Below are 15,142 nucleotides of genomic sequence, written 5' to 3'. Positions count from 1 at the left end.
TTTTCGGTGCGCGTCCAGTCACGCTAGGCCACTTGTGGTGCACCAGCTGAAATGATGTCTCCTGCTCTCTTTGGAGCATGTGTACGATGATCCCTAACCGGCGCGATGCTTTGAACGGCTGTCAGCGACTGTTGGCAAAGTGGCATGGGCACCTTTTTTCTCAGCGCCACACATTGTGGGTTGGTGCGACAAACGCGTGGATGGAGCAAGAGCCATCTCGAATCGGGCACATCAGACGGCGTTGGCTGAGCCAGTGCGCCGAATTATACATGTTGTTCTCGCCAATGTGACATAGTGTGTGCGCACGCATGCTCAGGCGACGACGGATTATATATGTGCGTTAACTGAGCTATTTTTTCTGCGACTTTCATTAGTTCGAATTTCGTAGAACTTAAACTTTCGTAGCATCCCTGCAGAATTCAAATTAACAGGCTTTTACAGTAAATTATCTTGTGCACGCACACTAGAGTGTGCCTGCCATTAAAGAAAATATTTTTTTGTTGTTGCTGAGGCACCTCTGTCATTTTACCAAAAACTATCAAGAGATTGCCTGACAGTACTTCACAAGTACAGTCGACGACCGTTTATTCGGACCTCACGGGGACTGCGGAAATGTCCGAATAAACAGGTGTCTGAAAAAGCAGATTGAGGAAAAAAAAAAAATGAAATCCTTTATTTCGACGCACTTATTCGGGCTCGGCAGAAGGCTTGGAGAAATCGTGAATGCGGCGCTGCACGCTGTTCCGTTTACGTGCAATCAGATAAGCCTGAATCTCGGAGAGGGTCGTACGGTCACTATAGGCGGCTGAAAGCACAGTCACTGCTTGTACACGCTCCGCATGCGACGGCAACGTAGCACATGGTGCGTCACCTTCTGACTCAGAGTAATCGCCCGGCGGTGCAGCAGAAACCTGGCGAATGATCTCGCCGTCGTCGAGTTCTGTGCATGTCAGTAAAGTAGTGTCAGCACCTGTGAAACTGTCAAATGAGATGGTGTCCGGAATCGCAATGCAACCACTGCGCAGGCCTCGGCAGAACATTTTCCGCGTCAGTAGGGAGCACATCGGAAGGCGACAAATCTTAGGCCTCCCGGCATTCCCCAGCGCAGTCTGCGTGGGCACTGTCGGTGCCACTAGACACTTGACGATATGTTTCCGTATGCCGCGTTGGATCACCAGAATGTCGACACAGCATACAAAGCAAACACCACCATGCCGACACCAGTCACACAAACTAAAAACGTGGCATACCCGCAGCGTTGTGCGCGAAAAAACGAACCAGCTGCTGGATTGTCTTGACCATGACCTACTGAACTACAGACCTGCACAGATCTCCCTGCTCCAGCACGCCCCTTTTGCCGCTAGGGACAAAATGTACGAGCAGAGTGGCGCTAGTTATAACTTGTTCGCTGTCGTCTGCTTCTGCGATTTGTTCAGCGCTTGTCTTGCCATTTCGGCAAGCACAAAGCGCTTGTATTGGCGGTAAATGAATTAATTCACAAATATACAAAAGAAAACATATTTGCGAATGCTTTGCGTTTGAATAGTGAAACTAGAAGAGGAGGAGCGGTGCAAGAAATGTAAACAACGAGCGTAGGTGGTAGCTGCAATGCTAGATCGACGGCATAAATTTCCCTTTCCTAGCCTCCGTAAGAGACTGGAAAAATTGTTTAAAAAGATTCATAGGATAATCTAGCTTTCTTTAGTTTATTACAGATAGCCTAGTGTCGTAGATGACATTAGGATTTACTGCTGTGTGCTGTAGTGAAAAGCAGATGATCTGGTAAAAGTATAGTAAAAGTATTCACGAGTAAGTCCTCCGCCCGAGATGTACAATAGGTTGATCGATTCTATTTCAAGGAAAGGTGAGCATATCTTGTTTTTATTGTCGTTGGATGTATAGCTCAGTAGAAAGCCTGCAAAAGTGATCCCAGTGCTTTAATACGTGCTGCTCTGCAGGCCTTAAATGGTGTCACGGAACACTTTTCAAACTGTAAAGCTAGCTTTTCTGCATGGTACGGCGGCAGCATAACAATGGTGCTTAAGATACGTATGCAGTGAAGCTGTGTGCGTAATTCACTTTTTGAACTCACGACACATTCACGGACAACTTTTAAGAGTTAAAATGAGTGGTAATCGTTTTGTCATCGAACATTGCGGTGGTTTCAAGTTTCTAAAGAGAGCAGAAGCGAATTTTACAACACATACAATGAAACTGTTGTGTACTTTACGAACTATATAAGCAATTTGATTTATAATAATCTGCTTGAAAAAGGCAATAGGAGTGGCTATTTAACGCTTTTTTAGAGAGCAGCGGACTACACGCTCCGACATTTTTTAGGTTCGGGCAGTCAACTTTTGGAGCCAAGTGACCGATCAAAGCCTTGTAACATCACTGTCACTGTGTTAGCAAAACTCGTCAACTACACACAACACAACACAACAGCCTTCGTACCAATTACAACGCTGCACCAGTCAACCATAGAGTAGCGGACGAACAGGTTACAAAAGCGACACCAACGGCCAATGGTTGAACGAGAGTGGGTGCAATTGGCTCCCACAGAAACCGGATACCTGTGCAGGTCTGGAGTTCCAGTAGGTTGTGTCTTGACATGGCTTATTAAGCTGAAACCGGAACTGCTGTAGAGCCACTCTATCGAACAAGGCCGAAATGATGATGATGAGCGGGGATTTGCAGTAGCGCCACTTCGTGGGGCAGTAAGGAGGCTCCATTCAAAACAAAAATGTTGTTCAGCAAGTTGAACCATGCACCGGTCAGAGTCGGTGCATGGTGCTCTCGATCGAGTTAGCTCAAGGAGTGTCCGCAAAATCAGACGAGAGGTTGCAAGGTGTCCAAACTTTCGGCAGTTATTATACATTATGGTCTATGGGGAGAATGACGGTGCCGTGAAGCAGACTGAATAATCGAGCATGTCCGAATTTTTGGAGTCTGGAAAATCAGTCGGTGACTGTAATAGTGTTTCACAACAACAAGGAATTCACTTACCATATTTTGGATAGCTCGTGAACAGGAAGCTTTGACTTCTCAAAGAACTCCTTGGCAACTGCACCTGAAAACGTTTAGAAGTCATAAGACTTCAAGAGACTGGTAAGGAAACCAAATCTAATAAAAAAATTATTACATTTCAGCAAGCATACATAAACTTTTGATGTCTTTGCAATTGAAGTGGGCAACGTTTCAGTAAGGCAATATCTCCAAGGCTTCCCAAATGCTGTGACGTGCACTGAGCGTCAGCATTTATCGAACTGTGTATAAATTGCTTGAAACAGTTTAGGAATGAAGAAACTGTGACACGGTTAGTTGCCAATAAATGCATAGAGCAGAGCATAGGTACAATCGGCCCAAACTGTAATGCAATCAGTAGATGGCATGTTTCTTGCACAGCCTAGCAAGTGTGCGTGAGGAGTCACGATCGGCCCATGAGACGTCAAACATGGCTCGTGACACATTGAGTTGTTTGCAAATCCTGCTGCCCGTTTTCAGTTAGCTAGGCTGCGCAATAACTAAGTGGTCTGCGGCTTGCATTTCAAGTAGTGCGATAACACATCTGCTACAGAATGCGGAAGCTTTGCTGTTGACAGTGCCTCAACGTTTTCCTACTGGTAGCACGGCAAATGCAAGTTGCTAACTGCAAAAATGAACAAAGGAACCTTGCAGAAATCACCGACAAAATTGCCCTCAGTTTGGGCACTGACCAGTGATCTTCCCCCGCAGGTCCGGTTGCATGAGCTGAAACTGGTTAGTGTAGTAGTCGCGCTGGTCGTCTGCGATGCTCCAGACGTCGTGGTCATCGTCGCTTGAATGCCGGTCGCTGCTGTCCTCCTCATTTCCCAGTAGCTGCCGGTGCTCTTCAAAGTGGCTCCAGTTTAGCTGCCCATCACCTGCACCGTACAGAGGGGATCATTCAGAGGAGTACTGACAGATGCTTTCGTAACTGTAGATACTGTACCACACACTTCACAGCTTCAAATGTAACCATCAACATGACACCGGGAGTGGAAGTGGATAAGTGTACTTTCAACTTATTTAAAAGAAAGAAAAAATAAACATGGTTATAACCCCAACTAGGGATGTGTAGCCAAACCTCGATATCAAACCTCGGTATAATGAAGTTATAATTGCAGAGTAAAACTTGGTTAAATCGCAAATTTCATTAATTCGAGGTATCAAAGTTTCAGCAGTAGAACCAACTTCACCAGTTCCCAGAGCATTCCTGGTGGATAGTACCTTGTTAGCAAGCACTTGTAGGCAAATCGCAAGAAGCTCAGGGCATAATAATGCGGTAATCAGCGCCAGTGTGTGCAATGCAGATCGCATGAAGAGCAATGCATCGATGTGGCTCACGGCGTCTCAGATTTGCATGTGCTGCACAAATCTTCGACACCATGGGTGATGGTGCTTGTGTGCCCACAGCCGGTGCCCACAAATGAAAAAGTAAAAAGATACGAATATTCATGCTGAGCAAAACGGAAAAGGTCACAGTTTTGCTAGAAAGGCGGAGCATTGATGGCGACAGCAAAGAGGCAACTTCACGACGTAGGGTTTGTAGTTTTATCAGTGTCACGCATGCTCAGGCAAACATGAACAGATCTCACTAGATGACCACGAACTTGCTGTCACAACGCCAGTGAATGCTTGGCACCATGTCTCAGAAACTTGAGATTATGCGACCACAAACACTACATGGCGCAGAAGAATCACGAAAGTAGGCTAATGAAATTTTGACAATAAAGTTTCATTTTCCATTTGCTGTCTGTGTGGTCTCATTTCACAACAATGAAATTCCTGCGAAAGCTAATTTTTTTCCCTTTCCCCGCCGATTTTGTTAGCACAGGGTTAAACTGCAGACCCTTTTAGCATAGGGTGATGCGTGCAGGCATTGCGGCAATGCCGATCAGGAATTGCCCATCGCTCTATGCTAAATTAACAGGTGTGCGCTGCTTCGCACTGAAGGGCCAGATGAGTGCATGGCAAGCAGCTGACACACTAGCAGCGCAAAGGTGCATGGATGGACATTACTGTTGTGAATAGAAGAACTTCAGTTTGGCCTAGTTGGTGTTTACTGTATATCATATTGACCGCAAATAAAGATGGGGACAGTGGGAGAGAACACATAGGCCCATAGGACCTATACGTATTTCCCAGAAAAGCATTCTTATTGCAGTTGGACTCCTTTTTTCACAATCACTCAAATTCCTTTTCGTTGCACTATACTAAGTCCTTGCTGCTTGCAGACCTGTGCCCCTTGCCACCGAGAGGTTGGCTTTCTCGCAGAGCTCAGCTGACCAGTGGCTGAGCTGACCTTATGCACTAGATTCTGTCATGACAGGAGCAGGTCAAGTGGCCTAAAACTAGGCACACGGGTTAGATAAAACAAACACAGAGAATCACATCTGCTCTTGCTCGGCCAGCCATATATTCAATTTGTTTTGCACATTCACATCATATTGAATGTTTCGGCAATTTTGAATACTTGGTTTTCAAATCAAGAGCAAGTCAAGAGCAAGCCTGAGAGACCACAGATAACAGAATAAATTTTCTTTTTTTCACAGCCTAGAAATGCTGCAAGAAAATGGGTAGCCCATGTCTACACGCATCGCTAATGCAATGTACTGAAAGAATTTTACTTTGCACAGCTGTGGCATATGATAGTCAAAGTTTTTCATGGTCTCTATATCTTTTGCTCCTGAGGTTGCACTGAAAATTCTAGCAGTCCATGCCACAGTTATTTGCTTCGCAATTGCGCTATCTTCACAATCGTCTAACTAGGTGCTACCAAGAGCTTTTGAAAAGCAAGGGCAGAAATAAAACCGCACCTGTCTGGTTAAATTTGGTCCACGTCTTGTCGGAGCTTGAGTGCACTTCGGGAGAAGAGTCCCGTGATTCCCTAGGGGGCACCTGGGGGTAGCCAGCCACAGCTGGGCCATACGGCTGCACCACAGAGGAAGCTTTGTTATGCACTTGCACTAACAGGCAGTGAACAGCTAAACAAACTTAATGAACAGCAAAATTTTGTTAATAATATCTCGGGACCAAAATATAATTGTACAATCCAAAATTGATATAGTCCATAACAAACCAAAATCAAAGCACCAAAATGAAGGCAAGACCTTCTTTATTTACATCGATTACATTAGGCTCAACAAGTCTTTGTTGACTTTCTGGACCTATATTGCCTTTAGAGGAAGCTTTAGTTCAGAGCAAACTCCAATTTTCCTATTTGAACATTGCAAAACGCAGAAATGCTTTTATGAGGCGGCCGCTGGACCAGTTTGGGTAAAATTTGTTGTACTTGAGAGGAAGTTTAAATTTTAGAGGGTCTAAAAAGCAGAATTTTAACTTAAAGCCTAACATTTCTTGCAAAAAGTTCCACAAATCCATAAGTTAAAAAAGAAAATTAAGCACTAGGTTTACAAATACGCAACTCTGCACCAAAAGCAAATACATATTGCAGTTCTGTAAAGTGCATCTGTTAAAGCATCTAAAGCAGACAAACGTGATATATATGAACTTACAGCTTACGTTAACAGTTTACAAGGCTTTTACCAAAGTACTAGAGCTCTGAAATTAGCAGTCTACAGCATAGACCGCTTACAGAATAAGTCGCTGGAGTCACATGTGGACACAAAGCCTAAAACTCCGAACTAAATTTGCGGAGCACCGCTTAAACTGACAGCAGCCAAGGTTGCAAGCGCGATATCTGCACTTCACGACGATGCACATAGTGGCAGACGCACACAAACTGAAGAGCCAATGCCACCAAAAAGCGACAATGAGAACACATTCAGTGTGGAGGGTGCACCACTGATCGGCAACCCCTGTGCACCCGCATCATGCTGCAGTCTTTTTTTTTCCCCTCTCCTTGTTTGTTCGCTCCGTATCTCCTCTTCCTCCTCCGCATCACCCTCATTGCTCTGCTCTACTATCAGCTGGTTGAGAAGCGCAATAGCGCGCGCAGATTTGTCCCACAGAAGGCGCATCATAACCGCTATTTCGTATCGCGCAACTGCACTATAAGCAGTATGCATATAGATGGAGTTCTGCAGAGAGAGTAAGTGGGAGTCAGAAAAGGCCACATTATGGCTGGTTATCCACTACAAGCAGTTACATTATAAGTGGTCTAAGCTGTACTTCAAAATGGTGTATAATACTACAATTTTGTCTGTTTTAGATGCATTATAAGGTGCAGTTTACAGAACTGTGACATTGTTTATTATTGCCAAGTTTCTAACACAACAGGGTTAAAGGCCCCTCATCAGGCCCCATAGCAAATTTTGGTTATATGCTGGAAGCTCTTACTGTCTTCTAAGGAGCGTTGTGCCGCAAAAATTTTTCAAATTGGCTCATTAATAGCCGAAATAGAAATATTTCAGTGCCGCCAACCCGTGGTTTCAAGAGGCGAGCTCCACTACCAAGTGAGACACTCTCTCCACTTGCCCTGCATTCTCCCATACCAGACCTTGAGGATTGCGTGACATATACGTTACGGGCCCTGCCTTCATGTCTTTTTTTTCTCCTTGCCTTCTCGCGGCGCGGCCCACTTCTGCTGACGGCGTCGCGTGTGAGCAGTTGTGATTGTCTCGTTTCTCACAGCACACGATTTTGCGAGCCGTGCAGCAGGATAGCTGACTGGTGGTAAAAGTCAGTACTAGAGGAATACCGAGGCAGACACAAGCGGATCACAGAGCATGATCTTGCACTGGAACACGGTAGAAATTGACCTAGTTTAAGTGGCTGCTCGCGCGACTGCACAATGTGGGAACAAGCCGACGAAACGGAAGCACATGTCTCTTGCTGCAGTGCGAAAACAGAAACATGCAAACATTCAGTTTGTGTGTTTTATTATTTCTCTGAGCTTTAATTCGTCTACTGTATTCAAGTGACATATTACACAAATAACAGATGTTGCCTTGAATAATTCTCGAAGTCACGTGTCACCACGAGCGACGTCACAGCACAAACACGTGTATGCAGGCACACTAGCACGTGTATGTCATCCTCCAGCTTGTAATGTGGCGGCCATGAGGAGAAGGGAAAACAGCGTTCGGTTTGAAATTTCAGATCTTTCTGTGGCGCATAGCGATTTAATACTTTGCAGACACAATCGTTATCGTCCAATGTATGCTTTGCACTTGTCAGCTCAAAATGGCCAGACCTAGTAAGGGGCCCTTTAAGGGCCCTGTGTAGCAGAAAATCCAGCATTAGGCGTTCGGCGTCATTTACGCAAAGAGATTTTCGGACCACCCATACCAAGGTCCTCCATGTGGCACAAGGAAGTTACTGAACAAACTGAATTTCTTAAGCTAAAATACGTAGAATGTTAGTTAGTCTTACTAACACACAACCTACAGACATGATATCGTGGGATTGTCATTTCAATATACGAGAAAATTCTGTTATGCGACAACTGAAAGAAACTCCTTTTCCAGTGTTTCCACCATACATAGACCGGCCATGGCGTCCGCCACTTGCGGGCATCGGCGTGCACATGTATTGGAGGCCACGGAGCGGCGCGCCCTGTTTCTCGCACCACCTCCAGATGGCCCTCGCCTCCGCTGCATCGCAACGAATACAGTCGCCGATTGATTTTTCGAACTCCAAAAATTCGGACATGCTAGATTATTCGGACGCACCGACTCTGGCCGGTGCATGGGTTCAACTTGCTGAACACCATTTTTGTTTTGAACGGAGTCTCCTTGCTGCCCCACTCGCTACTGCAAATCCCCGATCATCATCGTTTCTGCCTGGTTCGATAGAGTGGCTACAGCTGTTCCAGTCTCAGCTTAGTAAGCCATGTCAAGACAATCCAGCAGCTGATTTGTTTCTTTCTTCTTGCACGACACTGCGAGTAGGCCAAGTTTTTTGTTTGTGCGACTGGTGTCAGCGTGACGGCATGGTGGTGTTTACTTAGTGTGCTGTGTCGACGTTACGGAAACATCGCGTCAAGTGCCTAATGGCGCCGACAGTGCCTGCACAGACTGCACTGGGGAATGCTGGCAAGCGGGTGCCGGGAGGGCTAGGATTTGTCGCCTTCCGATGTGCTCCCTACTGACGTGGAAAATGTTCTGCAGAGACCTGAGCAGTGGTTGCATTGCGATTCCGGACACAGTCTCATTTGACAGTTTCACAGGTGCTGACACTGCTGTACTGAAATGCACAGAACTCGACGACGGTGAGATCATTCGCCAGGTTTCTGCTGCACCGCGGGGCGATTACTCTGAGTCGGAAGATGACGCACCATGTGCTACGCTGCCGTCGCATGCAGTGTGTGTGCAAGCAGTGACTGTGCTTTCAGCCGCCTGTAGTGACTGTGTGACCTTCTCTGAGATTCAGGCTTATCTGATTGCGCGTAAACAGAACAGCGTGCGACGGCGCATTCACGATTTCTTCAAGCCTACTGCCGAGCCCAAATAAGTGCATGGAAATAAAGGATTTCTTTCTTTTTTCTTAATCTGCTTTTTCAGACACCTGTTTATTTGGACATTTCCGCAGTCCCCTTGAGGTCCGAATAAATGGTCGCTGACTGTACCAGACAAATACTACACATTTGGCGACAAAGTAGAATGAATTTATAAAGGTAATGGGGAGAAAGACAGGATTCACTCGTATAGACCGCTGACTATTACATCAGTAATATACAGGTTAGCAATGCAGGCAACCAAATTAAAGCTGCAAGCATGGGTACAGAATAATGGCATTTTGGGAGAACTTCAGGATGGCTTCAGAATAGGTAGGCGATTGAGTGATAACTTATTTGTTCTTACTCAGTGTATTGAAATATCAAGAGTAGAAAGCAGACTATTATACGTGGCGTTTTTAGACATTACAGGACCGTATGACAACGTAGACTGCAACATTTTGTGGGATATTCTGTAAGGGGAAGGCTTAGGCGATGATTGTCTATAGCTTTTGAGAGAGATTTACCTAGAAAATACCATTTGTGTTAAATAGGAAGAAATGCGGAGCGAGGAGAAAGTTGATATCAACAAGGGACTAAGGCAGGGGTGCCCTTTATCCCTACTGCTGTTTATGACGTACATGGTGAGGATGGAGATGGCGCTAGAAGTAAATATCGGGTTTAATCTCTCATACAAACAGACAGGTACAGTAGCAGAGCAGCAGCTTCCAGGTTTATTTTATGTGGATAACATTGTGTTGCTAGCTAACAAGTAAAGTGATTTGCAATGTCTGGCTAATACTGTATTTACTCGCATAATGATCACACTTTTTGTCAAAAAAAAATTGACGCAAATTCAGGAGTGCAATCACTACGCGGGCGAAATTTTCCGCGAAAATAAAAGAACTTTTTTTTCATCCCACCTTTGCTGTGGGATGATAAAATGTCAATAAACAGGCGGCTGACGCTGTAACAGTGCAGGGGCCGTATAACGTAAAACTATTCCAACATATTTTTATTCCAATCTCCTGACGTCAAATTTGCGAAACAGCCGTCGCAAGCATCGGGCGGTCACCCACAGGGTTGTCTGAACAAACCAACCAAATGCTCCCTTCATTCATAGGAGATCACTTTTGTTTGCTTGAAAAACGAATAACATTGCCTGTACTGAGCGGCTTGTCTTACCTAATTGGCTCACAAGAGGCGAAGAGCACGCTCAAGTGTAGAGGGATTTGATGGGGCCGAGCTTCTGCACCGAATATCGATAACCGGATGAAGAGGGTGGTGCCGGCATTTGCGACTGGTACGCTTTCTCTTACTTAGCTTGCGGTGGCTCGTCGAGAATCGCGGCGGCATGCAACGGAAGCTTAAGAATGATGCTAAAACGGACGCTATGCAAAGAAGAGTTGGCAGGACGAGGTCGTAAATGTGCCGACAGTTCTCGGAAACATTACATGGCCATGCAAAAAGTTTAATTACACGCAAATAAACCCATGCTCTTCGGCTGGGATGAGTAGCCAGTAACGGTGCGATCAGTGGCAGCTGTCTTTTATTCCTTTCGGAACGGGGCAGCCTGCAGCTATTCAGGGGAAAATTCAGTTTTGTTCGGCATATTAAAGCACTTTAACGTGTACGCATCGCTTTGAAGAGGTAAGTTTTTGTGGTTTTGTGATGTTGCATGAGAGGCAGGTGAAGTGGGTGCAGCCATAAAAATGTTTGACCAACAGCCGAGGGCTAATGGCAAAAAGCCGTCGAATCAGAAATAACTGTGTTTTGCTCGGTCAAATTATGCATAATCAGTGTGTACACGTCATATCAGATGGGGAGCTATCGCGGTTTTCGCGACGTCGCGTGACAGACAGGTGAAGTGGAGGTGGTCCAAAAACGCTTTTGACCAATCGCGGTGGGCTGATTGCAGAATTGGAATAGAAAAGTTTGGAATAGTTTTACGCTATAGTGCCCCAGGACACCAAAACAAAAATGGTGGCTGGTGGAGCAAGCCGAATCTGCTGAATGCAATTTTTTTTCTTCTCGTGAGTACATTTCATGCATTGAAACAGTTTCTTCCGTATCAGTAAACAATAATATTAATATCAGCAAGTTTGCGGCACTAACGTAGCAATTTCCAATTTGAGGGGACAGAAACAGATGGGCGCGCTTGGCTGCCAGTGACATAGAAACCACGGTGGGCATGCTGCGAAAACTGAGCCATTTGTCTTCACTACTATCCTAATATGGCACATTTCCGCTAAGGGTGGGCGAATATCCTAGCTGTGTTACAAGCGTCAGTGTATAAAAAGAGTATACTTCTAACGTATCAGTGTAAACATGGCTACTATCGTTGCCACTTGCGATTTGTTGCGTGCCCACAAGTGCGGACGAGAGGAATCGAAAGGTGCCTTTTTTTTTGTTGTTGTTGACCACAACCATTATAGAGCCTACAAATATTAAAGCCAAAGCAAGTTTGACTGTAGCATTTTTTTTTTTCATGGGAGTGCTGAAAGTTATGAAAGGAACGAGATGGGGCATCTGCTCAAGAATATGGTTGGTGCATACAAACCGCTTGGTATGTCTTGAGTTGTTCGCGTAGCATTCAAAGTTGTAAGCGCAATCATCATTAGCTCGATTCTGCACACGACATAACGCTGCGGCAAGTTCGAGATGAGTTCATTACGAGGGAAAGAAAAAGAAATCGAATTTTAAAGTCAAAATTTAGGGGTGTGATCATTACGCGAGCATGATTATTATGCATCGTATCTGTGGACAGGAAGGCAAGAATTTAGGTTTGAAATTTAGCGTTAGAAAATCGGGTGTTATAGTATTCAATGAAAACAGTGAACAGACAGTGGCAATACAGGGTCAGGAAATAGACCTCGGGTAAAAGAATATAAATACCATAGTATAGGGATAAACGAAGGCAATATATATATGGAAACACAGGAACATACAATAACAGTAAAGGGGATGAGAAATGTAGCCATAATGAAACGCAGAGTGCTATGGGGACACAATAGGTACAAGGTGTTCTGAGGTATGTGGAAAGGTGTAATGGTTCTAGGACTTATATTTGGAAATGCGGTTGTTTGCTTAAAATCAGGGATACAATCAGGACTCGATGGCAACCAAAGGTCAGTGGGACGCCTCGCATTGAGCACTCACGGGAAGACTACAAATGAAGCTGTGCAGGGTGACATGGGCTGGACAAGTTTTGAAGTGAGGGAAGCTCTCAGTAAAATTGATTATGAAGAACGAATGAGGAATACGGAAGAAAGTAAATGGGCTGGGAGAGTGTTGAGATATCTATACCGGAAAAACATTGATTCACAGTGCAGGAAAAGAACTAGGAAACTTACTAGCAAGTATGCGGCCTGTATGGTGAGCAACACAGCAACAAAGAAAATCAAGCGGAAAGCCAGAGATGCTGAAATAATCTCATCGGGGGTGGCAATGGGAAATAAACTTGCCATGAGTAACTACTAAAGAGGGAAAAACGAAATCAGGAAAGAAACAATTTATGATAACTCGAAGGGAAGCTCGTTAGTTTTCGAAGCAAGATCAGGATGTCTTAGAGCACACACCTATAAAGTGAGCTATAAGAAGGAAGAAAAAGCATGTGCTTACGGCGGGGTAAAGCTAGGGAAACAGTGGAGCATGTTTTATTAGAATGTGAAGATATCTGCCCAGCAGTCGATTTAGGCACCACTGGCCTCCTTGAAGCCCTTGGGTTTAGAGAGAGCAGGAGGAAAGTAAACATGTCCGCAATAGAGATTAGTAAGAGGCTATTGAAGATTGGCGGAAGAAAAGCAGGGAAACAACAAAAAACGGAGACGTACAAAAACAAAGTTCACAATAGGGGGTCAGAAGTTTGGTTATGGAAATTCATCTTTTTTTTTTCTAACCTAGGCAGGAAATTAGGCAGTATAATAGCAAGAGTTTGGTGGCGCAACCCACCGCCCCATTCGAAAAGGGACGCTCATAAAATCCATCTATCCATCCATCGCGGCCCACGCAGGAGACCGTGGTTCTACCAGAAAGCCCGTATTCGTGCATAGTGTTTGTCGCCGTTTCCCAGTAAACGTTACAGTTATGTACGCTCCAGTTGCCAGGAAGCGTGAGATGCATCCAGGGATCTTTCAATGCTATCACATTCCACTCTTAAAGGCAAAGCTTAAGCGTCCTCCAAATTTTTTGCTAATTTATAAACTTAATATACGAGTTTTTGAACCCTTATGTGATGTAGTCGAGGGTTCTACGAAAGTTTGTCTAGTCAGCTAACATGACGCTGAAGTTGCATTCGCTGACCAAGCCAAGGTAAAAAACAGACATTTTGGAGCCCGTACAGGTTCCTTGGTCCCAGCCAACTGTGAGCAAGAACCCGTGAATTGTGAACAAGGAACCATGTGGGTCCTGAAATACAGTATGTTTTTCAGCTTGACTTGGTCAGTGACTGCAACTTCATCACAAGTTTTTGAAGATTTTCTACTTTCTAGAACTTTTCTACAAAATTTGCAGCCGAAATAGAAAAGAAATATTTCCTGGAGTCACTAGATTGTAACTTTATGCTCGAAGAAAAAAATTAATAAATTAAAGTGCCCCACAGAAAATCCAGCTTCACAATTAGCAATAAAGGTCCAGTAACGGCCAATGACAGGTGCACCCAGACAGTGTTCTACTATAGGAAGGCTCTATTTCTGGGGTGCACAAAGCTGCGAGCTAGGCATAGTGCACTTAACTGGTGTCCACTGGTGCTAGGCCTGATGATGTTGCAACGTCCCTCCCTCACTCATACAAGCATGTAGGCCACTATTTTACACAAAACAAGCACCTGATGTTGCGGTGACAGTTCAAGGTCCTTGAGGCTTGGCTGCCTGGTTGCCTTGTTGTGGCTTTTTGATGGTGGTGGCGGCAGCTGAGTTGGGTGGCCAGCTAGACAACAAAGGAAAGTCAAAATCAAATCAAGCTATGCAGTTTTGTTTATTCTACTTATTGGTTACTGCCGTCCCGAGTGCCAGGCATCAAGAAGGAGTAGTTTAGAATACATCATGTAATCAATTGAAGACCAAAGAAAAAAGAACACAGACACATAAAAAATGGGTAACCACATTCTCGCCATGAAATCAATACATCAATCAATCTCGCCATGAGATCAATAACATGGTACTGAGTACAATGTACAGCAGTTCAAGAAACAGCATGAATAGAAAGAATAAAATGCAGTACATATCTTTGTACTAAAGCAACAAACTAGCCAATCCTAGTGCACGAGCATTTTCACATTCTGCCCTCATTAGAATGCCACTGCGGTGGCCAAGAATCAAACCTTTGATCTTGTGCTCAGAAGCAGGCCACCCGCAGCCTCTCAGCCACCATGGCGGTCAGGAAAATGAAATACTAAAGTGTAGGCCTACACAAGCTGGTGGTACTAATTGATTTCTTTGTTGGGCACCAAGAAGAGAGGACAACATAGGTTGAGAGCCCCATGTGGACAAGGCGCCACCTGGTTCTCATCTGTCCTCGACTACATTTTTCTTCCCTTGGTGACTATTCTGCAACTCTAACAGAACACTGGTTATATGCTTCCTGCATTACACGGGCTTCCCAACGCCATTTCTTTCCCAATTACAACTAGAATATCAGCCACCCCTGCGTACTCTCTAATCCGTGCCTCTGTTCTCTTTTCTGTTAATGTAAAATATCAGTGCATGTGGGCATTTCCACATACTG

The 15,142-nt window shown here is 44.8% G+C and overlaps 1 protein-coding gene across 6 annotated transcripts in view; it reads right to left on the bottom strand.

Annotated features, from left to right (window-relative positions):
- Positions 1-15,142, bottom strand: part of Reps (RALBP1 associated Eps domain containing) — a 70,043-nt gene that overhangs the window by 45,564 nt on the left and 9,337 nt on the right. For all 6 annotated transcript variants that reach the window (XM_075695646.1, XM_075695647.1, XM_075695648.1 and 3 more), the window contains exons 5-8: positions 14,244-14,344; positions 5,838-5,952; positions 3,717-3,902; positions 3,007-3,070 (exon numbers count right to left, since the gene is read on the bottom strand). In XM_075695646.1, the coding sequence (XP_075551761.1) occupies positions 3,007-3,070; positions 3,717-3,902; positions 5,838-5,952; positions 14,244-14,344 (466 nt within the window). The remainder of the gene's footprint in view (positions 1-3,006; positions 3,071-3,716; positions 3,903-5,837; positions 5,953-14,243; positions 14,345-15,142) is intronic.

This window comes from Dermacentor variabilis, chromosome 6, assembly GCF_050947875.1.
Source record: "Dermacentor variabilis isolate Ectoservices chromosome 6, ASM5094787v1, whole genome shotgun sequence".
Taxonomy (NCBI): Eukaryota; Metazoa; Arthropoda; class Arachnida; order Ixodida; family Ixodidae; genus Dermacentor; species Dermacentor variabilis.
The sequence above is the reverse complement of the archived record's forward strand: the minus strand, read 5'-3'. Positions and strand labels throughout refer to the sequence as shown.